Genomic DNA, 26,051 nt, shown 5'->3' with positions numbered 1-26,051 from the left:
TAAACATTGAGAGTGTATTACTGTTTTTTTCTGTTTCTGTTCACTTCTTTACTTGAAGTACTAAAAACAGTGAGCATACAGTACAAATCAACGGTGTAGAAGTGGATTATACTGGAGGAGTAGTTTAAGTTTGTCTCTATAGATATTTCGATACTTAGTCATGGTTGGAATTTTTTTCAAGCTCCACGATGCACATAGGATTGAGACATCAAATTTTTTAAACAGTTGAGCAAGAATAATGAAAGACTTACACCACCTGCAAGGCTGTCACCATTATACAAAAAATATAGGTTATCCCACACAGATGCTTCGAGTAGAGCACAGGCATCCAGTTTAATAATCAGTGTCAGAACAGACAGAGCAGAAAGGTCTGCTCGCTAATTGATCTGCTGCTGTTTGTGTTTCTTTACAAGATATCAGCCTAATATATGCAGCATTAGCTACTCGGCAGGTAGTGACGGGCTGAACAAAGCTGAATCTGGAAACTGTCAACCAACACAAACTGAGAATGCAGATCAGTCCGCAGAGTCATTTTAAGTCTGTCTTTCTCCAAGATGTCGCCATTAAATTCCAGATAGCCGGAGACAGCTGGCCACCTGGAGTAATGGCGGTCCTGTCAACTGCGGCAGGTGCACATGTCGTGAAACTAATCACGTCACAGTTTACGGGACTGTTGTGACTCAAACAAGCTAATGTAGCAGCTATCATCTACGTTACTTTTTGACTAAAAAACTTTTTATGCATATTGTAACAACTCTAATTTCATGATTTAAACATTTTATACATCGTGCAAAAACAAAAAAAATCGGATTAATTGAATGAATTTGTTATACTGCCCAACCCTAGTTGGTCTTTTACTTTAAAAATAAAGCCCCTACACACCCATGGTTGACCCACACAAGTGTTTTCACTCATGCTGTCAGATTAGTCCTCCTCTCACATCTGATTGGGTGTGTCCAGATTGACACATTTATCTTTATTATCAGTTCATAGAGTTTGATGACATCATCGTTCCACCCGACTCCTACCTGACTAGAGGTCTAATCAGCCTGAGTGATGGTAAAATAACATTAGGAATCTGCTGGACCAGGGACACTGGAAGTATTCTTTATTTTTAAGTTTGGAAATTGCAAAGATGTTACTGCTCAGGAGTGTAAGCTCAGACTCTCCACCCCCCCCCCTCTCCCATGTACACCTTTGCCTGCTCCTCCAGCAGTCAACACAGTCACATAATCAGTTGTGGTTTATAAATGTGTCCTTTGGGCCTGTGCTTTTCTGGTTTACATCATTTGTTTGCAGCACATTCACCTTTCCTCTGTTTGCTTCTAGTGAAAAGTTATGAGAAGACTTGGGCACTTGGGTATGTAATTGGTCAGGCAGTGACTGTTAGAGTCAATCAATCTAAAACATTTGCTTGCAGCCAAGTGTCTGACAGCAGTTTGACTTTGCACAAGTTCAAGTTTCTGTTTTAGGAGTTTGCTGCCTTCAGGCTCAGCATCCAGTGATGACATCTGACATTAAGACTGACACAGACTGTATTTAACCTCTGCACACAACAGTGCTTCTATTTCTATAAAGGCTCAGCATCATCATCACTCACTCTGGTGGCTTTATTTACCACATTTATCTAGGTCTGATTTTACCATGTATCTAGTTTTAGCCCCTGCTCAGGCATGCATGGCTAGTTCATATGGGGTTAAGAGTTCAGACATACAGTATAAAGAAGGGTTGGGGGAGGGTCTGATTTAAAAGCTGTAACCACGCCTGTAGCTAGGAGGAATTAACATTTCCAGTTCTACATTTGGCTGAATCTGGAAGTGGCACTACTCTTTAATTGTAACTCTCCGTTCTTCGTCAATTGAGAGGAACCACATCTCGCAGCTATTTTGAATAAGCGTGCAACAACGGCATTGCTTTTTACATAACGAGCACATTCTCGCCGCCAGCCATTGTCGCTTAGCTCTTGGAAAGCACTGCCGTCGATGCGCGCAACTGGCGGGGGAGCAGAGCTGGAGACGAGTCAGCCTCCACTACTGCTGCCTGGGAGCAGATCCGATCTGGCTGTTTGGAAGAGAAAAGTGCTCCCAAGTCTTCAGAGAGAAAGAGAGACACTCTGGTTCAAAGCCAAGGAAACTGGCACACTATGAGAGAGCGAGGGAGACGGATACAGAGATGGAGGGTGAGGGAGACAGAGAGAGAGTGAGAGTGACAAGTAGGGGACTGATTAGTGAAGTAAACCACTTTGAGCAGCAAAGGGAATCCCCTGGGTGGAAGATAAGTGAACAGGAGGAGAGAGACTCACAGAGGAAGACAGGGAGGGGGTGAATAAAAGAGAGGAATGATTGGACAGAAGATGGAAGATATCCAAGTAGATTTTACAAAACCTCGCCTTCTGTGAAACAGCAGGCAGAAACTCTCGTTGTGGAAAAGAAAATTGTAAAGAGCACAGTAGGGGAGATAGGGAGAGAATGGGAGCAAGACAGATATAAAGACAGACAGAGAAAGAAAAAAAACAAGAAAAATAAATTAAAAGAGTTGACAAACAGAGATCAAGGAGCAAACCTTCTCACTGAGCAGAGCGGTGTAGCGGTCAGGCTTTCTAAACCTTTCCCTCTTTTATGTGGAGTTTATCAGAGCTGCTCCTCCTCATTACAGGTAGATTTGCTGGAGTTACTCCGCTCCCCAGTCCCTCTGGGGAGCGGAGTAAAAAAAAAAAAAAAAAAAAAATCTACTCGGGATAATGGGTTGCATCTTTAGGCATTCATTAATTCACTTTGTAGAAAGAATGGGCGAGGAGGAGGGAAAAAAAAGGATCACATTTCTTTGCATAGTAAAGAGTGTGAGGAAAGGGGACAACAAAGCAGCTTGTTTGAGATGAGTGTTCGTGGTGCATTACAGCTTCTGAGTCGCGGACCGACCCATCTGCAATTCTAATCGGCTGCTCGACGAAGACCTTGGTACCACACGGGAGGAGAAAAAAAGGGCCCTGTCGTGCCTCATATTCAGTGTGACAAGTGCAACGTGTAAGAGAGAAAACAGAGATGGAGAAGAATGCACAGATAGTGAGAGAGCATTAACTGAGGAGAGCTGACATTTGAGGCAGTGTGGTGTAGAAATGTGGCTGACGAATAGATTCAACTAAATGATTTACTATATAGATGTAACGCTGGCTTATAGTATGACAGGAAGCCCCACACAGGTAGCACCCAGAGAGTCATTCATGCATCCTCTACTCTCAGGGTTGTTCGACAAAGATTTGTTTGAAGCTCAAAGCACAGATGTGGGTGCTGCTATTTCTGTTCCAGCGGGGTGCTCGTAGCACCTTTGTCAATCCAACAGGTGACGTCATCAATTTTCCTGTACATTTGAAAGGAAACGTGGAATCTATCTGCCATAAAACTGTCTGTGTTACATATTTCATCTCCCAACCTCTCTTCTCCTCTTTAAATCACTGGATGTGCTTCTTCTCTCCTCACTTCTACTTCCCAACCCGCCACTTTTTTTGACCAACAAAACATTATATATATATAACAGCTGAGAAAATACTTCACTGGTACTCATTGAGCAGGATTCATTCAATAAAAAGAGTCTTACTGTATTGTGAAACTGAAATAAAATACTCTCTACATGTGTTTAAGGGAATTAATGAGATTCATGAATTCACAAGCAAAGCAAAGACTTAAAGTGGAAAGATGGACAGTGAAACTGATTAGCATTGTGTAGACATGTTGACCTTTTCAGTTTGAGTGAAAGATGGCCATCACATTCATGGGGGTGACGTATTTTATAGATCCGTAAAAAGAATAGAAAAACTGAATTCTTTTGTGGACTATAGTTTCTCCCACACTCTTGCTATCTGCTCCCCTGGTGTGCAAATATTTCTTTGACATGATGTGACAGTCGACATAAGCACAGATATCACATATTCTGTTGTATTAACTGATGCCTAAAAAAAAAAAAAAACAAGCTCAACCAGGCACTACATGTTTTTTGCAAGATTTGGGAGATACTGCTGTGTCTTTTCAGCATTTCTAATTTGATGAAAATTCTTGGAAAGAAAACCCCCTCTCATGAATCTTCACAAAATATTCTTCAAACAAGTCTTACAATCCTCAATAGAAATGCGTAACATCCACCTCATTATGAAATAAAGCCAGAGTGTTAGGAGAAAAACAACAATTTTGCTCTCTGCTTATGTCTTTAAAAAAGCTTGAATTGTTCTTACCACATATTAGTCTCATTTGTTATTTTTGCTCGTGTCTTACTGACTTTTTTGCTGCTTAGAAATTACTTAATTTGGCATGCCAGTTCCACAATATATGTAAGGTACTTGATATAATTTGCACCCAGGAGGTTGAAGTGCTTTTAAATCTTGATTGTACAGCATAGCTCTTTCCTTCTTTGTGACTGCTGTAGCATGCAGACACACCTCTATAAATGTGTCTCCCTTTAATAATCTGTGAGACCATATAACCTGTAGCTATTCCTACATGAGTTCGGTGACGTGTCCAGATAATATAACTCTCTCATATTTCCTCACCGTCTCTCCAGGCTGTCGAGGGATGCCGACGAAAAGGTGATCCAGGAAGTTGGCGCTGCGTCCGAGGCCCAGCACGGTGTAGGGAAGCTGGAGGGAGAAGTGAGCCGACTGACTCAACTGACCGGCTGCAAGAGGGGAGAAAGAGAAATGAAACGATGTTTAATGAAAGAATGTATTTTTCTCAACACATACTGTGACTGTAAGGATAACTAATGAGCCTTATCTCAGAGGGTATTTTTTGCTCTACAGTTTTGTTTTTGAGGGCCAGTTTTGTTCCTTTTTATTTTTAGCCATGCTAGCAGCGTGGCTCGAGGGATGGAAATGTCAGCCTGCTGACTCAGTCAGTCCTTCGCTTTGGTTCAGACTGAAATATTTGAACAATTACTGGATGGACTGCCATGAAATTTAATACAGACGTTCATCATCCCTGAAGGATGATTCCCTCTGACTTTGGCTTTGACTAGCGCCACCATGAGGTTGACACTTGTGATGTTTAGTGAAAAGTTGCAACAATTATTGAATGGATTTTGATCAAATTCGGTACACACTCCTCACACACTCTAAGATGGTGAACATGCTAAACATTACACCTGCTTAACGTCACGATGTTTGCATTGTCAGTTCTTTGCTGATCTCATGCAGCTGCAAAGGCCCTGCTTTCCCAAAGGAACTTTGGGATATGAAGTTTTACATAATGAAATATAATCAGATCTAACCTAATTGATCCTGACCATTACTGTCGGTGATGAGACTAAAACAAACAAGTAAACATAATGAGAGGGAAGAGGAATAAACACACAACAGGAGTGACCGAGCCAGAGGGACTGCAGCCTGAGACCTTGTGCTCTGACATGAAGGAGCATCATAAAAGATACAAATCAGAGCGAGACACCTGAGGCCAGTCCACCACCTCTCCCTGTCTCCTCACCTCCTCCTCCTCCGTCCTCTAATCTCTTCCTTCTTATTATTCTCATCCAACCCCTACTCTCTTGTTTCCTCTTCTCTGCCCATCTCTCCCTTTCTCTCCCCTGATACATCACTCCGATTTGGCCTTACTTGTTTCTCTTCCCCTTCTTGTTCTCTTCCCTCCTGCTCGTCTCCCTTCGCTCACTCCCCTTCAGCTGCTGTATCTCGCCCACGCCACCCAACTATGCCAAGTGCAGCCGACATAAATCAACCTCTACGTGGTAAACAAAGAGAGGGAAGGAGAGAAAGAGGGATGGAAGAAGAGAGAAAGAAAGCCTGAAGGCAGCCAGTGATCAGAACTAATGTGGATGGACTGCGTATTGCAGGCCAAGAGGAGCACAACAGTTTACTTCTCTCTCCCTCTCTTTCTCTCTCTCTTTTTAAATCTATGCCTAACCTCACTTTAGTTTAAAAAAAAAAAAATTGTCTGGCTCATTTTTGTCCTCCTCAGCTGACCCTGGATCAGATCAGTCCATCTCACTGCAGCTCAATATTTCTCTTCCTAAATGCTCCTTCACGTTGCACAAACATAGCTGCCATTTTACTCTGGCAGCATGGTGTGTGAGGGTAAAAATTGATCAGTTAGTGGATGAAAGTGAGTAATTAACTCAGGTAAAACCGGGAGTGGTGGTTGTATGGAGTTAGTGCAATAAAAGATTGTCCATCATTATGTAATGCACATGCTTTAGCTCCAGTCGGTCTGAGTGCTGAATAGACCCATCGACTTTTGCCACTTTCGACTAAAGAAAGCTTTTTATCAGTCGTCTCTCTTTATCACTCTAAATTTCTCTCACTTGCTATCGCTCTATGTATTCTATTTTCCCAGCTTTTTAGTGCAGGGTTTGTGGTGTTGTGAAGAGGCAGCATAATTGCCTTAATCGCACACCGCAGACAGGGACAGAGAGGGAGAGAGAGACAGAAATATTGGCTGTTTCCAGGAAGAGCTGGGCACAGTTTCATGGGCATTGACTTGTTCAGGGTAGTACAAAGCCCTGGCTTCTAACAGACATTGAAGATCGTAAGAATCCTGGGGTGTCTGACATTTACTGAGAGGTGCATGTGTGTGTGTATGAGTGAGTGTGGGTAGGGGAATTGTACCAGATCATTAAAGTGGACATCTGTGTTCTATTGTATGGGATTTTATGTGCAGTTTTTAATGATGATCAAGTGCTGAAACAGAATTATTGAATATTATTTAATTATTATTATAATTATTATTTTTCCAAGGTGACTTAAAGACTGATAAAGAAAACAAAATGCGCAAGAATTTGGAGTACTATGTGTACTATCCTTGCCATTGACAGGATAATTTCATTACTGAGGAGCAAAAACACCTGGAAGTCAAAACTATTCATAATGTCCTTTTCAAGTGCAACTTCAAGTTGTATCACAAGTAGGCCTCAAAGGACTTTACTCAGAACTAGCCTACCGTAATCTGATTTGCCAACAATCACAATTCACTCAACTAAATAAGGTAATAGTGAAACAAAACAAGCCTACCTATTGTAGCTCGTCTATCCACTACAACTGCTCTAAGACCCTCAGTATGTTCAAAGAAACCATGAATGAAAATAAAGGAAGAAACTCTAAACCAAGCGAAGACAGCTGAGCATGCACAGAGGCACTGGGGTAAAAAAAATCCAATGGACATTAACATGGACAGTGACCCTAAAACAAAAAGACATGTAAGACAAGAAGAAACATGATGCAGTAAGAAAATGAATTTGGCTAATGTCCAGAGAAATTAGGACAGCAAACAACAAGCACTACATGTCTGTATAAAGCTCTGACTTAAAAGGGAACAAAAATAAACTGATTGACTGAACCTCCTCACCATCAACCACCAGCAACCAGAGGAGGGATTTCTTCTCTAACAGATTTCTTCTGCCCCAAATCCCTTTCACCTACAGTACTTCTGTTTTTTATTATGAACCATGAAGTGGCCTTTATGGTATTGCCATTTCTTTTGTTGATATCCACCAACCAAAAGCCAGATGGACTAACAGATCTGAAGAACAGGAGTGTTTGAGGGTATCCAGGAGGGGAAGCCGACTTAAATCAGTCCACTGCCACTCAGTTCTTCACACTGAACCTCTTCCATCGGGTTGGACAGAACAGGATTGATTTTTGAGGGGATTGTACCTTTAAGCCTGCCTTGGTTTGATGTTTTTGACAGACAGACAGTTTCATGTCAGTGAGCTAGAGGTGGATGGCTTGCACTTGGCCACTCAGCAGGGTGGAGTGGGTCTGAGTGTGTGTGTGTGTGTGTCTGTGGTTGTGTGTCTGATGGAGGATCAAGCAGGGTTACGTCGCAGGCAGGGAGCCTGGCTTAGCGTCTGCTGAGTGCTGTGTGTGTAGACTGGCTAGGAAAAGTAGCCGCGGCTGGAGCGAAGCCATTTCACAACATGGGAAGGCTGGCAGAGGGTATTATGCAGAGCAGTGTATCGGAGTGTCTGTGTGTGTGTGTCTGTGTTGGAGTGTGTTTTTGTGCTATCTCACTATAGCAGAGCCATTGAGGCCTTGGCAGGGAATACCGCCCTGCACACATGACTGACAGCCTACAATCCATCTCTTAGAAGACAAAGCGGATTCAGCAGCACAAGCAGTCAGCCCTGGTGTGTGTCTGTGTGTGTGTGTGTGTGAATGTCTGTGCGCTCATTTTCATTTTCACAAAATTCTACACACACACACACACACACACAGTTACTGTCCAAAGCCCAGCCAATATTACCAACAAGGGCACACAGAATCACACAGACACTGAGGACCTCACACACTGACAGCCAGACAGACACTCATGCACACATACACACCTGAAAGTAAATATTAACATTTTTAAAGGTTATAGCCTGATTAGTTTGATTGCAGAAAAAGAAGGAGAAAGAGAAAAATAAAACATACAGAGTGAAGTATTAGAAAGTGCTCTCTTCTCCATCTGAGCGTTTTATTTATTTCTATCAAACTCCAAAACTGAGGTTTTTCTATCCTGCAGAAGTCCTGCCTCAAGTTAATTGGTCTGCACAGTCTCAGGTAGACCGAACCAATGATTCACTAACTCATTAAAAGCCTGGAGAGGAGGAATCACACAACAGATGACATGTCTTTGAAAAGTGCTCCAATATGTTAAGAGATACTATAGTTAAATATAGGTGAGGCTGCCATCTCATGTGATCAGCAATGCAACATGAAATCAAAACATTTCTGTCATCTAGACTTCTTACGTATAACTTAACATGCTGTGTTTAACTACTACTACTAAAGTGTTGTAATGCTGAAAACATTAAAGGGGATCTATTATGCTTTTCCTTACACACACACACACACACACACACACACACACACACACACACACATATGTATATGTATATAAAAAACTCACACTGTGCCAGCTCGACCTGAGTTGAGCTGGCACACTGTGAGTGTTTTCCTATTACACAGCAGGCACAGTAAAAATAAGTTGTTTACCTGTTGAAGATGTGCTGGTTGTCTGCAGCTCTTCATCAAAAATCATCATCACTGTGGCTGTTTCTGCTTGTACTATTCCTCTCTGCATTATTTCTTACTGATCCGCTGAACAAATAGCTCCAAATACCTCCATATGTTGTTGTGTTGACTGTTTTTTAGTGCTGCTAACAAAGCTAAGCTAATTCAGTGAGGAGCACGTTTCATTTCTTGTAAATTCTTCACAATAAAAGTCTCCTGTTATTTAGTCATTTAAGATCTTTTAATATGAAGCAGTGAAGCAGGAAATGTTGGGTTTGCATCAGCGGTAACTTAACACGACTCTGATGCCGCTGCCCCTTGGCAGGCTTCCGGAAAGCTGACCAATCAGAACAGAGTGAGCTCATCGGGAGGGGGGTCTTAAAGAGACAGGAGCTAAAACTGCCTGTTAAGAGACAGAGGCTGAGCTGAGGGGCTGCATAAAGGGCCAGTGTAAGTTACACTAAGATTAAGATTTTTTTGAACTGTGAATCATGCAAAGCTACTCTAGTGGAGTCCCAGAATAAAAAATAGAGCTGGAAATCAGCATAATAGGTCCCTTTAAGCAACGTGCACAAACTTGGAGCCAATACAGCTTGCAGCAGGTTTGCTGCAGTTTGCATGGAAAGAGACAAGTAATGCAGAGTATGTTTCTTCATACTGGTCTGTGTATTCTGCAGAGTTTAAGTTACTTGTTTTGTTCAGATTTGCATAAAACTATATTTACTGTATATTTCAAGCTGCTTTTCCAACTCAAGTTGCCTCTCTTTCTCCTTATCCACCTGATGCATTTTTTCCAATTCAAGCTGCTTCTCCTCCCTGTCCATTTGTCTCCCTAACTTCTAACTACAAGGCTAACATCTCCTTCTGCTGCTCAAAAGTCAAACCAGCTGCACAACTGCTGGCGCAGACACCAACACGGGCGCTGGCTCTGCTGTGGCTGGAGAAAACTCACTTTTCTGTAACACACCTTGTTCAAACAAAGATGACAAAACCTCATTTCTAATCTCCTCCTTAGGCTTTTCTCTACCACAATAATGCCATAATGGTCAGCTATTTGCACAGACTGATCCTTTTTACAGCCACTTATAAATGCTGCCGTAGGCGCATAAAAAAACCCCAACAAGGAAGCCATAATTACAAATTACTGATACAGACAGTAACATGTTCACTGCAAGACATGCATTTGACAACCCCCAGCAATTTCCACCTAACTGCCTAACCACAACTTATTATAACTGGCCCCTAGTCTTCATGTGGTTTGTGGCAGGTATTTACGCACTGAAAACCAGCGGACTTGTAAAGTGACCTGCAAGTAGGCAACCCCGCAAAATCACGCGGATGTGCCCCTGAGACAGTTGTCTGAAAACAACTGACACTAACCACGTCGCTACAACACTACAAAAAAACCAAAACCAAAACAAACAAACAAACAAAAAACCCCCCAAAAAGGTACACAACCCAAAGGGGAAATGCCACTACAGCCTAACGGGGAAAACTCTGTATACAGCGTATCAGGACAGTAAAATCTATCTTCTAAACAAAACACAACAATCCGACACCAGGTCAGAAACCAAAGCTTCCTGTAAAAAAACACATGATGTATCTCAAAAACCAGAAACCAGAGCAAAACCAGAGCTAAACTAAAGCAAAACCAAAGACCAAAACAGCGCTGACGACAAACACACAGCACAAAGCCAGCATGCAGCTGGACCAAATCATAATCACACCATGTGCCCAACTGCTACCTGGGGCACAAAACAGACTTTTTAAACAAACTAACCCTAATAGACGAGACCCCCTTTGTTATGACCTGGCTCAAGTGGCCACAACAAAAGGGAGACATGCCACATCAAAGTTTAAACAAAAGCTATTTTATTAAACCCAAATTAAACCAAATTAAAGAATGAACTAAGTATATAAGGAATGGGGTGTGAATATCAGTAGCATCAGTGGTGTACGGTGTGCATGAGTGTAAGATGTGAGCATGTATGTGTTGTAAGGTACAACTAAGGCGACATAACTAAACCAAACCAGAACAGGTACCTGAAGGGAGAAACTGAAAGCTGCAAGCAGCAGCGGCAGCAAGAAGCAGTCAGAGGAGGGAGAGAGACTGCCACAGCTGTAGCCCAGACTTTAACAACCTGGCAACACTGTGGGCCTTCAGGTGTTGCCAGGTGCCCTAACAAACACGTGCAAAGACAGAGCAGACAAGTAAATCACAAGTCCAAACAAGGATGACACCAGGGGTCATCACATTGTTGATATTTCTTTTATTTCTCCTACGTCTGATACTTGCAAACCAAGTTCTTGGAATCTGTTCTCTTGGCTCTCAGCAACACACCACATACTGTAATTTACAACAATGTTGTTGGTTTACATTTACAGTATCTATACAGCTGCCTTTGCTGGTATGCTTTGACATCTGTATGCTTGTCACTGAGCTGACATTCTGGGCTGAAAATAATTCTGAACCCTGCACGTGCACATGAAATGATTTTAGATGTAGCAGCGTGAAATCTGGAATTAGGATATGCTAATTACATTTTACCTTCAGTGGTTTGTGGTGCAAGTGTTTTTCTTGCCTGTTGAAATGAATTTTGATAGTCCTCACATTATTGTTCCTCTGTCAGTGAAATGACAGATAGGACATTGACTAGGATTTTGGGATGCAAAATGTACCTCCCTGTGGACATGAGAACAAAACAGAAAAAAACGCGAGAAACATTAAAGAGAGGAATACAGACAGAGAGAGTACATGGTTGCCTCTAAGGGAACTACATCATGTTAATGTGTGTGTGTCTGTCCTGCAAAGGTCTTATGACACATACAGTATCTCATGAAAAACCTCATCCTGTCCGGAGGTTTGACTATAGACATCTGGCCTTTGAAATAATAAAATTGTAACTAACAGAGGAATCGAAACATAAAACATGTAAAACAGTAAATGGGATAGTGAGATATACAATAATATCATAATTCCAGCGATTCTTCAAGGAAGGTAACGTGGTCATAAACATAATTGGCCTGCGGGAGACCCACACATGCACACATACTCTCTCTCTCTCTCTCTCTCTCTCTCACTCCCCAGGGCTTCAAAACTGAAAGAAAAAAATGTTTTCAGAGAAATTCCTAGTGCCTGTCGCTATAGAAACCATTAGCTCCCCTGATGGTGATAAAAGGAGCAAATTGCAGAGATGGAGGGTGGAGCCATCAGGGATAGATAGTGCACATGCACACACACGCACACAGTCCGCCTTGCCTGGAGAGCCCCCTTCAGAGCCCATACAATGGTGTCAAGATCTGGACAATGATTTGTGAGGGAAGATGTGTGTGAATGTGTATGTGAGAATGTACGTGTGTGTGTGTGTGTGTGTGTGTGTGTGTGTGGTCACACACTGAGGGACCCAGAGGGCTTTATAGTTGTTTTATCCTTCTCACCATGCAGCTCTGCACTGCCTCTCAAACACTACAGCACCGAACCATGTTGACACTTGGGCCCAGATGACGACCAAAATTACACTATGTGTGTGTGCGTGTGTGTGAGAGAGAGAGAGAGAGAGAGAAAATAGACCTAAAGACATCTGTCACCACCCTAGTTGACCCTTCTTAAAAACCAAATAGAGATAGCAGATTTTGTGTCCTTAGTCTATATAGTATGTTTCTTTTCTGTGGTGTTATACTAAGAGCTCAGAGTAAAAATGAACTTTAGTTTTCAAATCTGCTCCAGAGAAAACACAACAGAAATTACAAAGCAATAGGAGAGTAAGTGAGTCAAAGGGGGAAAAACACACAAAAAAAGTCAGATTAAAGATTAAAACTAAATTAAATGTTTCAAATGTGCAAGTTCAGAATTTTTGGAAAATCATTTAAAAGTATTGTGAACCTGATCTCTTGAGTTTTATTAGAGAACATTTAGAGCATACTGAACTGTACACTTGCTCATATAAGAGCATGAGCATATGTCTTTGTGCATTTTCCCAGAACAGAAGCATTCATAAATACTTCTACTTCAAGAAACCAACACAAACAAGGAAGCGAGTTCCACAAAACACTTGCAATGATAACTTGGTGTTGCAAGAACAGTAGAAGGAGTAGGACCTTGACAATAAGCAGACAAAAAGTTTTCAGAGCTATTAAGGATGGTAATATTCAAGATTGACAAAAAAACGTTGGTAAAAAATTGCTTCATTAAGTTAAGCTTATCATCAGAGATTTTCACAATGATAAAACAAACAGCTGCAGATACCAGCACTGGTACTCAAACATCAGTCAGCATAAAAAAAAGGAGAAAAAAAAAAAAGACAAACTGTTGGCGGCAGCCTCTTTACAAGTTCCTCATCCACCAAAGGAATTGAGGAGGATGAATCGTAGGCCAAAGTTACAGCTAGATACGTTTTAAGTTCTTATGATTCATTTTAATGTCTGTGATAAGATTTACACTGGATAAACTGGGGAATAAGGTATATCATACTATCAAGACACAAACAAGCATTTCACTCAGTAGACCCAAGGATGTTTAGAGACAGAGAGATCAACAGACAGGCAGCCAACAACGATGACAAATTACTAAACAGTCTCTTTACAATTTATGGTATCTATATAAACTGGCTGCAGAGGAGAGAGATTACAGGGCCAGAAGTGAAAGAGGAAAGAGGCAGATAAGAGTGAGAGGAGGATTGGAGGAGGGATGCGGAGGAGAAAAAAAAAGAGTGAAAAACAAGAAGAGAAAAAGCATGGTAAGCCTGATCAATAGTAATTCTCCCTCTCTCCGTGGAGGGTTATCTCTCCACTCATTTTTTTCCCCTTCCACTCCAATATTTCCTTCTCCTCTCCCTTTCCTCTGTTCTGATCTCTGTGCACTTCACCTCCCATCTCCTATTTTTCTCTTTTGTTCCACCCTCATTTTCTCTCGTCTCCTTTTCTCTCTGAAACTCCCTATGCTTTCAGCTCTGTCCTCTGCACCCTCTCATTTTCTCCCCTTCCAACCTTTTTTTCATTTCTCTCATCCACCTACTCTATTCTCTTACTCCCATATCCTGTATTCTCCCTGTGTGTTTCAAGCCTATCTTCCATATACAGTGCAGTAAAACGGTTTGAGAAAAGGGTAAAGCCTCTCTGTTGACCGGATGAAGTTTCTTCGAACCGGGGTGTACTGTGGCGGAGATCAGCATGACGTCAAGTGCAATAGGCTGGCTTTTATGAAACAGCTTGAGGCATCAGCATGATGCAGCAAAAAGTAACATGATTGGCTTCAGGTGAATATGGAGGTCAACACAATTCAGCGCTCACCTGATTTTCCGTTTGAATTTGCATACGAGTTGTTCTGGATCTCCTAAATGTCTGAAATGTTAAGATATGATAAATATGCTTGTGGATTAGGTGCTGCAGGGGAACATGTTTTTTAAAGGTTGTGTATGGATGTACAATGTGTGTGTGTGTGCTGTGTGAGTGAGGCGTTGCTAATCCGCTGAACTCATTAGCCTAATTGGACAGTCTGCAGAGAGCTCCACATTGATCTGGGCCTGTTATGATTCTCCTCCCAGTGAGCACTCACTTTTTTCTGCCTCCCTCTTCCAGTCACTGCTCTCTCAGATGTCCTCCCTCTCTTCCTTCCTTCTCTGTTCTCTATCTGTGCGCAATAATCTTTGGCACCGCAGACACACTCAGCCCGTCTGGACACCTCAAACTGCCCAGAGTTGTTACCATTCTCTCTTTATGCGTGTTAGCTTTACAACGTTATTCATTCTATTTCAATTTGCAGTCTGGTGGTACTAAAAGCCAAAAATGTTGGCTTCAAAGAAGCTAATGTAATGATGGGATGTTGGCACTGACAATAGCTGGATTTCATCTAAGTATATGGAGAAAATTATGTATTAAATTAAAATAAACTCACTGGAAATAGTGTACTTTGACAAACTACACGTTATTTCTTGAAAGACAACATCTTTTAACCTGCAAAAAATGAAATTCTGACAGTCTGAATGCATCGTTTCACCTCACTGCACCACAACTGACAAATTTATGAATGGCTTTCAATACTATGAAATACTTTTTCCTGTTGTGATACTGTGGCCATTAGCTGGTAAATTAGAATATAAACTAATACATTTGTTTGTCTTCAAGTGGCAGTTCAGTTGAAATAGAAAAAGCTGATGCAACTCATAACCACATAACCGCTGCAATTTGGAAGCAGAGAGCATCAATGAGCAGTAAAATATGTTTGGCAAAACTGGTGGGCAAATTAGACCTGCATATTAAATTTGGTGATATTTGGATAATATCTTGTTGAACCAAAAAATGTTCCCAAAATGACAAAACATTAGTGTAAGTCATACAGTAAAAATGTGAAGATACAATAAATAATTATTGCTATTCAGCCTCATGCAATCCTTTGGTGCCTTTGATGCCCCATTAAATTGTTTTCATTTATTTTTGTGATTTTCTTTTATTTTTATACTATTGTGATGTTGGATGTCTATGTTAAACATGGTCAAAGGTCCAAACCTGAGGTGAACGTGTAAAAATGCTGTTTCCATTTCAAGTAAAGAATGAGAAAAAGAAGTGAAATGCTACTACTACTGGTCGTTTATGTAGCCTCCCAAGCTGCCAGAAGTCGGCCGGAAGATAAAGATAAATTAGTTTTTTGAATTGTAAATCATGCAAAGATATACCGGTATATATTCCCAGAATATAAATATAGACCTGGAAATGTGCATGATACGTCCCCTTTAAAAAAATGCAAGATGCTGTCTCTGGTTTCAAGATTCATACCAACTTTGACCTGGGAAAATTCCTTCTTTGAGCTAAAAAAAGTATTAAATTACACAATAAATGAGGTTATTACTCTGCTTTGTCACCACCACTGTGGCATTCAAGGCAGTGATAAAAAATCAATATCCTTTCTTGTCCTTTTGATTGTTAACTATAACCTTACTATTGCCACTGAACGTTACATGTTACTTCCCAACTCTGTTCCCAAGCTGTCTAAAGATAAATGGTTCTGGATGAGTGTGTGTGAGCTGGGACACAAGAGGGAAACACACTGCGGTGTTTTTCCTGCTCAGCGTCTCTGCAAGTGTCCATAGCTTGATAGAGAGAGAGAGAGAGAGAGAGAGAGAGAGAGAGAGAGAGAGAGAGAGAGAGAGAGAGAGAGAGAGAGAGAGACAGGAATAAAAAGGGCAGTTAATGAATAACTTCAACTATTCATCTCCAACACCCCACCTGTCTCCCTCTGCCTCTCTCTCTGTCTCAGCAGGAGTTAGTTGATAATGAGGTGTGCTGTTGTCAGAATCACAGCCCATGCTCATCCATCCAAGCTGCTTAGTAAGGGGCACAGCACACCACTGTCTGCTATGTATGTACACACATACACATACACATACACAAGGTCATGAAGAGACAGATGTCAGGGTACGCATGTGTGTGCTCACACACACGAAGACACACAGACTGAGGAATATGTGCGAGTTTGCGTAGACAAATACATGTGTAGGCATGTACTGTGTATGTGTGTGTGCGTGTGTCTCAAGTATGTCACCAGACTACGATGACTCTACTTCTGCTCCTCCCCTCTTCATCCAAACCAGCTGCTGATCTCCTCTGACCCACTTCCTTCCTTTTTACCATTCTTCTCTCTTTCTGTTATTTCCATTCTAAATCATTTAATCGCTTTTTCCTTTTTTCTCTCTTTTCCTTCCTTCTTCCTCTTTTCTTACAGTAACTCCATTCATACACTGTGCCTCCTTGGTCCTTGCCTCCATCTCTCAGCATATTACAATCTCTCCTTTCCTCTCTACTCTTTCTCCCTTTCAGGAGGGTGAAGGGTAAGTGAAGATCGTTGGGCCCCAGTGGAGAGGCCCAGACATCGTGGGTGTGTGTGTGTGTGTGTGTGTATGTGAGTAAGTGTGTTTATGTGTGCCCCATCATTGCTCATCTCTGGCAGTCTCGCTAGCTGTTCCCCGAGCTACAAGCTACAGAATAAATACACTTTAAATCACCACACATACACACACACACACACACACACAACACAGACACACACACACATAATGCACACACAGGCAGCCTGCTCCCTGGCAGCACTTTGCTGCTGTTAAATGAGGGGTCTAGGGAGTTGTGCCGGCAAAGCCTTTGGCTACTCTCGCTCTCCCTCCTCTCTCCTCTCACTCCAGTCAAACACACACTGGAAAAATAAGCCAGAGTCATGACGGACAGACTGTAATATGCCAGGATATTCTAATGTTAACTAAATGGGATTCTGCTTATTGAACATACAAAACCAGGAACATAAAGACACTGTTTCAGGATCCAGAGACTTTTTCCAAGAGGAGATATAGTGGCTGAGTGGACAGAATGTTAAGACCATCTGGTCTTCACATGAACTAGACCACTGAACTGGATCCAGGTGAAAGCCAGGATTCTATCATCAAAAGATGAAGCTGTTGTCTTCTTTTGTCTGGAGTACCTTCTCTTAGAGTTACAAGATATATGGATGACCTGTGCCAAAGGTCCACAGGAACAGGACTTCACAGTTACATGAGTCTTGAACCCCACTAGTGTTCCCCATCCTGCTTTATTTCACCTCTTAAAAAGGCCCAGGGCTTTTCCATTTTTGTGAAAAATCAGTTGAGCAAGTCACCAGTAATTTGGTTTCCAGACCAACACATCCACCTTTAATGAAACAGTCTGTTTGGGATTCATTACATAACTGTTGTATTATTTATGATTCACTGATTAGCCCGGCCCTTTTCCCTTGACACACCATATCTAAACACCATATCTATCAGTACACATACCTGATTCACTTACTTGATTGAGAAATACTGAATATTAAGAGATTAAGATGATTTTGATTATCTATTAATCTACATTACCAATCAAAACTTTGGACACACCTTCCCGTTCCCTTGAATCAGAAAGTGTGTCTAAACTTTTGACTAGTACTGTATAGTACAAAATTTTTAAAAATATTCCTCACACATCAAGGTAACATCTTAAAATTACTTGTTTTGTATGAGTAACAGTCCAAAACCTCAAGATATTCCATTTACAATCATATAAAGCAGAGAAAAGCAGCTGATTCTCACATTTGAGAAACTGGAATGTGTAAATGTTGGGCATTTGTCCTTGAAAAACAAATTGATTGAGTCAACTAATCGTTTCAGCTCTATTGAATATCATTAGTTTCTCATTTAAGTTAGTAAAACACTGAGGAGTACCACCTTTATGCTTTAACAGTACATCTCTAACTGAATAATCCTAAATTAAGACAATTTTTGTTCTCCATGATACCCAATCCTAGTGAGTGAGAGAGGTAAAAATGAATATTTTACTGTTAATCCTATTAAAAAGGGTCAGTAGCAGTCAAGTATTTTTATTTCAGTGTAAACTAATTCCCTTTATAAATAACTGCTTATTTTGAACTGACAATATTTTCAGTAATAACCTTCATTTCTTTTAGTCAGGACTGGCTTTTGCAGGGTTTCACTTTAGTATGATTATAAAACCGTCATCACCTCCGATTTCAGTGGAATTCTGTGTCCCTCTCCATCGTCTCTGCAGTGGGCGTGGGTTCAGGTGGTGATAGCCCCCACCCCCGCCTCCTCCTCTCTTTCCCCTGCTCTCCACTGTTGCTCTATATACCCATTTAACTGCATATTTTGAACCAGTGAAGTGTGTGGAAAGGGAATGAAACCGTGGGCTTTCGTCACCCTTTCTAGCCCTTTAAAACAACTAAAAACAGACCGGCCTGTGTTCATATTTTGTCCGCTCTGTGTTTTGAGCTTGGACACAGAGCGGCGAATTGAAATATCATCAAATTGAAATATCAGCAGCCATTGGAAGATTAGTTTTAGCACCGTTTTTTTTAGCCAGGAGCCTATAGCTGTCTAATGGTGGTGAAATAATAACGATGGTAGACTGTGGTCTGTCGAGTCATTCTTTAAATATGTATATACTGAAACTGTGCCAACAAATAAATGAATCAGTGAAATCTGACAAAGTGGGATTATGCTGCACACAGACACACACACACAGACTATATATATCTGTGACCCCAGGCTGTCAGTGCATCTTGTCCTCATCCAGCACTGTGTCCTTCCCACAATGTAACATCAACTAGGTTAACTGTAGCTAATACGGCACAGCACTGTTGTCCTCAATGCCTCATCTAATTTCCGATTCCATCCATCTATCTATTGCTCTCTACCTACAGTATGTATCTATCTATCTTTAGTAGGCTGTAGTCTCATGTGGTGCCGGGTTTCATCTGCCCCAGGGTTGCAGGAAATTCTCATCCAATGGAAACCCTGTCATTCTACAGGTTACAACAGAATAATCAATGCGGCTCAACTAACAAGGTTTTCAATTGACATTAAAAAAGAAGTAGTCATAATTTACTTTGTGAGAGACTGTCATCAATAGTGACTAAAACCTCCTACCTATGGTGTGATGCCCTGTGTATTCCTAAAAGCACAGAACACAGCCAGATGTTGACAGTACTGCTTAACAACAACAACAGAAGGAGCCCTTTGTGAATACATGAAGTGGAGCTGCTTGAGATTGAAAATTCATGAAAAAAAAACGACACAAACACACACACACACACACACACACACACACACACACACACACACACACACACACACACACACACACACACACACACACACACACACACACACACACACACACACACACACACAAGCAAGTCAATGAGCAACAGAAATCCACTTCCAGCACTCTGGATCAAACCTAACCTGTTTCATGCATAATCATCATCCTCATCCTCATCATCCCTGTGAATTTTGTCAAGAAAAGTCACAAATTTAAAGAGGACTACAGGTGATGCAGCGTGGAAAAACACATCTGCAAATCTTGTACGGCTTTTCAAATTATAACATAGAAACTGGTCCTTTCTAGAAAGAGATGTGCCTTGGGCTTTAAAGAAAGCGAGGAAGCTACAGCTTATTGAGCTTTGCTGTGGAAGAGACGGCTCCAAGTCTTTCTGTATTTTTCTGCAATAGCCTTGCAAAAACTATGAGGAGATTGTATCCCATAGAAAGTGCCTACAGGTCAATATTTGATTGATAGTGCTGAAAAACTTTTTAAGTGGAAAGTCATTTTCCTGTTTACAGCAATTCACAACCTATGGATTTGTAAGTGAAACCTGTTATAATCCAAACAGCTTTCATAGAAATATAGGAAAAACAAAGTAATTGAGCATCTAACAGGACCTGTAATAACCTCAAACCATTGATAGAAGAAGTGTGAACAAAGCACAAAGTCCAGAAGCATCATGGGGCGAGGATTATAGCCTTATCAAACTGATTTATTCTCCTTTCAGTTACAGCAGTCTCTTGGAGGACCTTCTTTTTGCCTTTTTCTTTAGCTACCCTTTCTACTTCAGCCTTTGTCTTTGAGGTATAGAGGCTATTTTCTCATTTAAAAAAAAAAAAAGCTGGAAAATGAAATCAATATGTCCCTCGCTTTCTTCTCTATTTTCTCAAAATCCTCCAAGAGAAACCCTGTGGTGTTCTGCCAGACTAAGGACAGCTGTCATTGTGAGGAGGTTAAGTTATTAATAAACCTGACATCGATGTATAAATGCTCAGGCAGTGACATTTTCAAAAAAATAAATGTCTCTCTGGCTATTCTCTATCACTCAACTGGGTAGTTTAGCATTAGCAGTGAAAGCTAACATGGAAAGAGATTAAAAAAAAGAAGAAAGTACTGACCTGAGGCGTTTTTCAGGTAGCCATTGGAGTCCACTGTGGTGTACATGACATAGGGACCTGGTTGATTAACACCAAAAGGCTGCAAAAAAAACACACATGCAAAGACAAGTTAAAGAAAGAAGTTTTTGTCCGTCAGCTGTGTGACAGCAAGGGCGAAAGAACACACAAGCAGACATGAAAGCAAGAGTGGGCAGAAAGACAGACAGGAATGTTGTCACCGCTGTGACCTTTAGCTGTTTTTCACTTTTATTTTCGCTAGATGACATAGAAAATGTCTGACGTAGCTGGCTTGAATCTGACAGAGCATAAATGAGTGTGACGGCTGTGTGTTTGTGCGTCTGTGTGGGCGGATGCGGAGTGCTGTCTTATCTCTTCATTATGAAAGGATGACAACTAATGAAGAGATCTGTCGCGCTCTCCCTCGCTTTACATCAGCTAATCATGAGCCTGTTACACACGCGAACGTACACAGTGCATAAGAGACTCGGGCCTTCATCTTGTGACACTCAGCGGTCAGGTGAGAGAGGAACGGACATGAGGTCAAAGAAAAAAAAAAAAACAGGAACAGAGAGAGAGAGAGAGAGCAAACTAGTGGGCTGAGAGAAAGACAGAGCAAGAGAGGTGTGACTAAGAAGAAGAGGAGCGAGACAGTGAAATGAAAAGATAGAGGAGGTGATGGATGGGAGAGGAGAGGAGTAGGAACAGCCGCAAGCTCCACTCGTCTACTGCATTCATCATAGCTTTCAGTTAGACAACAAGCGGGTGGAAGAAGAGACGGACAGAAAAACCAAAACAACTCTTATACCAGCAGCTTCTTGTTGATGTCAAAGCTAATGTGCTTTGCGAAGGGCTTTCCGGTGGTGAGAGGTTGTATAAGGAGTGATGCTATTGGCCGTTTTATTTCTTCCTTGGTCCGTCTACACATGATCATCAAACATTTGCTCTTTAGGATAAATAATAGCAGATTAAAATCAAGCTGCTCCGTAAACTGGTGGCTACACTTAACTCCAAAATACATTATATTATAAGAGCTTGTGGGATGTTTTTAATGCAAAACCTTATTCTGTAATGTAGTAGCTTTCAGTCCAAACGCACTGTAAGGAAATATAATTGCTTTATCTAATCGTGAAATGGAATAGTTTTGGGCCTTAATTGTGCTGATTTGATACTGGAAAATGTCTTTTAAAGCACCAATAGATTTATTTTATTGTTTTGAGTTTGTACATTATCTGCTTTTTTTCAAGAGTGTATGAATCTCGACTAAGACAAAAGTCAAATAAGCTAAATGTACTACTAAGGAGTTGATAACTTCTGAATTCATTTACAATCATTTACAAAACACACCTCATGCTTTGGTCTACTAAACTAATTCCAGAGGCAGAAACGGAGCTTAAGGGAGCACTGTGAAAGGCCGAACTTCAGCTTGTATGTAGAGTACTGATTAGCATCGTCTGGCCTTGTTATACCATCGCAAATATGAAGCCTTGGATACCTCATAAACATCCAGATTGAAAGTAGAGGATCAATTTGGGATGAATACCTGCTGTTACAACATGATTAGCACAACCCAGCCTCAGCGGAGACCATCACTGTCAACATGTCCCTGAACAACAACAAGCAACAAGCAAAACACCAAAGTATATTTGCCAAGGACAGAAGGAGAGGACAGGAGGTCAAACACCTCACGTCTTTTGCCCTTGTGTTCAAAAACTCTCACACTGGTAATTCATTGGGAATGCAAAGAGAGCATGGAAGAACAAGAGTACGAAATACAGTATAGCAGGCCTACGGGTTCGTTATTAGGCGGTCTATAACTTGTATGCATGAAGAAAGAAAGAAACGAGGAGGGGTATGAGCAGGTGGAAATCAGGTGGTGGTTTATCGCATAAAAACAAACCATTTATTTTAGTGTTTTCCATTTGTTGTACTGTTTTTCAAGCTGCGGGTAAAAGAAAGGTTCTTTTACATGTAAAGAGGTGCTCATACGGCCCTAGAGCTCCAAAACACATCACCCATTCAAATCCCCTTCCCTAATTTCCTGAATATAAAGTTGATCCTCCCCACATATGGTGTAGTTTGGACGGCAGTGATGATATTTCAGCCTATTTCTGTCTTTCTACTGAAATATTGCTGTGTATAGTAGAAGATAAAGATGTATGCATGAAGAGATAAGTGCAATGGGAACAGACGGTACACCCAGACACCTGGTCAGACTGGTCAGTGGTCAAACAGATAAGAAATAATTTGACCTCACAACGATTTTTATGCTGTCATTAGAAAAATGGACAAACAAAGACAGACAAAGTCAGACTTCTTACCTTGACATCATCAGGACAGTCGTTGGAGCAGAGGCCGCTGAGCACTGAGAAAGACAGAGATGCCGGAGTTAGACATGTTATTCAGCATGTGTTATATGTCCAACACGATAACACAGTCTGCAGTGGGACAAGTGTCAACATCTGTGATGGTATACTGATGCTGAGCCCTAAGGGCCACTGCATCAACATGTATCAAACATCAAGAGAGTCAAACTCATTTCATACTGAGGAAGAAACTTTGCTCACACAAAGACTCAAACAAGCTCCGCCGTGGCTGACAGTCGAAACAAAAAAAAAAAAATCTAATTTATATTATGTTAAAAACGTTCCTCACATTCACAATATACTTCAAACAATTTAATTATCATTTTGGTGTGGCAGGTGAATGTGGACAAGACAGACAAGTAAAGGAGGGAGGAATAGAGGGAGGCTTATAAATAAATTGCCAGCAATGAGGAACATAAGAAATAAATGTGAAAACTATTAAACTGCGTGTGCATGTATATGTGCGTGCTAAGAGAGTATTTCACTTATTTGTGTGCAAGCTGAGCGAAGACAAAATTAGCTGAATTGCTAATCAGTCATTAAAGAAGTGACTTTATTAGCATACTGATTGGGTCCTGGGTTTAGGTTCCCTTGATTTGCCTGATGGAGTCACGCTGAAGCCCAATACTCTGCTAATAAGGTCTGTACCAACCAGCAGCCAAACTCAATACACCTGCTGAAAGAGAACATCACAGTGTCCCTGGATGAATGATGATGCCTTAATATTTGATGACCTCACCACAAACATACAGTGTATTGTACACATAGCCTTAATTACCAATAGGAACAAATATCCATCTAATATCCATGACGAACTGCACAATTTTCTCTGTTTATTCTTTTAAGTCTACAATTCATTTTTGTCTGCCGGTCCACATTCACCCTCGCTCCTCTGAGCAGCACACCATTAAGCCTTAACAAATGCTATCTATTAGGAAAAGCTTCAACACGGTGGGTCTAAAGGGCAATCCACACCCGACAGTGTTTGTCTCACAACAAATATGCTTCTGTTTCTACAAATGTGTCAAATCACACACATCACTGAGGGAAACTTGTGAAAACACACAACCTACTCTTTTTTTTCCCAACACTAGTGTATTTTTTTCTACTTGCACACCTTCTGAAGGACAGGGAGCCATTCCAATCACATAAATCTTCAACTTTCTCTATGATATAAACATAACAATTGGTCAAGACTTGCTGTTGCAGGGTTTGTCAGTCCACCACTTTCATCCAGACTGAAATATTTCAACAACTATTTGATGGATTTCTGTGACAATGTAGCCTAATGACATTGGTGATCCCCTGACTTTTACTCCAGTGCGCTCTGGGCACTATGTGTTAAAAGGGCTATATCTCCCACACCGTTTCTGCTATACTGATTAAACCTACTCAAATTGGCACTTTAATATAATATCCATTATTTTATTCAAATTGAAGCACAGAACCTGAAGAACAAAAATAAGAAGTGTCCATACACTTACAGGCTGTATGTGCACTACTTTTCCCAATAATGTCAGTCTCACTTGTAGCTCAGTAGATGTTTTATGTTTACTTAACTTGACAATAAAACTATCAAATAAAGTGTGAGCAATTACACTTGTATGCAAACGCAGCAGTGGTCTCGGGATGAGGACTGCATTGCACCATTTCCTTGTACTCTGATCCCTCTCCGTGGCAAAGTGGTATCACTTTGTGTGAATAAACAAGGGGATTTAAAAAAAAAAGAAAAAGAAAGAAGCTTTGATTGGAAAAGAAATAGCGTACGTGTAGCAAAGGCAAATTTGCTGCTTTGAAGTTCACAGGCTTATTATGTATGTGCCTGAAGTAGAATTCAGATGGAGCTCCCATCAAAGACAAACATGTGTTCCTTGACCCTGACTGACCACACTACATATCAGCTGCTACTTAACATCCTTGATAAACAGGTTGCAGTTAGAAAATTGATTTACCAAGAAAAACACTTTAATGTTTAATCAAGGCCCTTGTTTTGTTGCCATTAAACACTGTTTTTCAAAGCATGTTCAGTAACGCACATAGGAATTCTAGGAAACGTTCACTAGCTGTTTACAACATACACAAACAGACACGGACGTGCACTGGCCACAGACCTTCATCGTTTCATGATTCCTCTGATCAGATTGGTTGGATATAAATTACGACACGGTGACATGGTGGCCTTTATTGAGTGTGTAAACACGAGGCGGTAAAACTTACAGTTCTCTCTGATTGTGCAAATGAATGTAAGAAAACTCTGTAATCTCTGAAATGACTTCAGTTGCTGCTCTAAAACTCAAGGACGTTTCTATCCGAAGGGCTTTGATGTTTTCATACCTTTGATGTCTTCATATCTAAAAAGCTTAATGATGTAGTTTTAGTTTCATTCAACTTCAATCAGGTTCTGTTCCATGTTTGGTCATCAGCAATATGCTCTCATCAATGAGGATGTTTACATGCACATTTCTGAACCTTGTTCTGGTTTTTGGTCGTATTCAGCTGCACTGAATGCGGTGCATGAAGGACAGGAGGCACGCGACGTCACTTTCGCTGATTGAAAATGAAATGAGGGTCAAGCTGAAACAAGCTAACAACTGTGTGGTAATGATGGCAGAGAGTTCACAACCCAGCTCGCCTGCAGAGAGAGTGATTTTGCGCTCTGAGAAATCGAAAAAGCCGGTAAGAATATTACCTAACCTGTATAAAAATTAGCCTGTCGAATAACATATCAATTATGAATCAGTTCATTTGATCTCGCTCAGACGGACAGCCTGTTCTGAGTTCTCACTCTAGAGAGAGAGAGAGAGAGAGAGAGAGAGAGAGAGAGAGAGAGAGAGAGAGTTTTAGGGTGTAGTACATATTTTATTTGTTTACATTGTAATGTGTAGATCTTTTAAAAGACATGTTTATGTTGAAATTGAAATAAATAAATCTATACAAGTAGTTCTGTCTCTCATATTGCTTTGC

The 26,051-nt window shown here is 41.0% G+C and overlaps 1 protein-coding gene across 2 annotated transcripts in view; it reads right to left on the bottom strand.

Moving 5' to 3' along the window:
* itfg1 (integrin alpha FG-GAP repeat containing 1) overlaps nt 1-26,051 on the bottom strand; it is a 149,392-nt gene that overhangs the window by 12,378 nt on the left and 110,963 nt on the right. For both annotated transcript variants that reach the window (XM_042427998.1, XM_042428083.1), the window contains exons 13-15: nt 23,043-23,086; nt 20,725-20,803; nt 4,541-4,665 (exon numbers count right to left, since the gene is read on the bottom strand). In XM_042427998.1, the coding sequence (XP_042283932.1) occupies nt 4,541-4,665; nt 20,725-20,803; nt 23,043-23,086 (248 nt within the window). The remainder of the gene's footprint in view (nt 1-4,540; nt 4,666-20,724; nt 20,804-23,042; nt 23,087-26,051) is intronic.

This window comes from Thunnus maccoyii, chromosome 1 (genome assembly GCF_910596095.1).
Source record: "Thunnus maccoyii chromosome 1, fThuMac1.1, whole genome shotgun sequence".
Classification (NCBI taxonomy): domain Eukaryota; kingdom Metazoa; phylum Chordata; class Actinopteri; order Scombriformes; family Scombridae; genus Thunnus; species Thunnus maccoyii.
The sequence above is the reverse complement of the archived record's forward strand: the minus strand, read 5'-3'. Positions and strand labels throughout refer to the sequence as shown.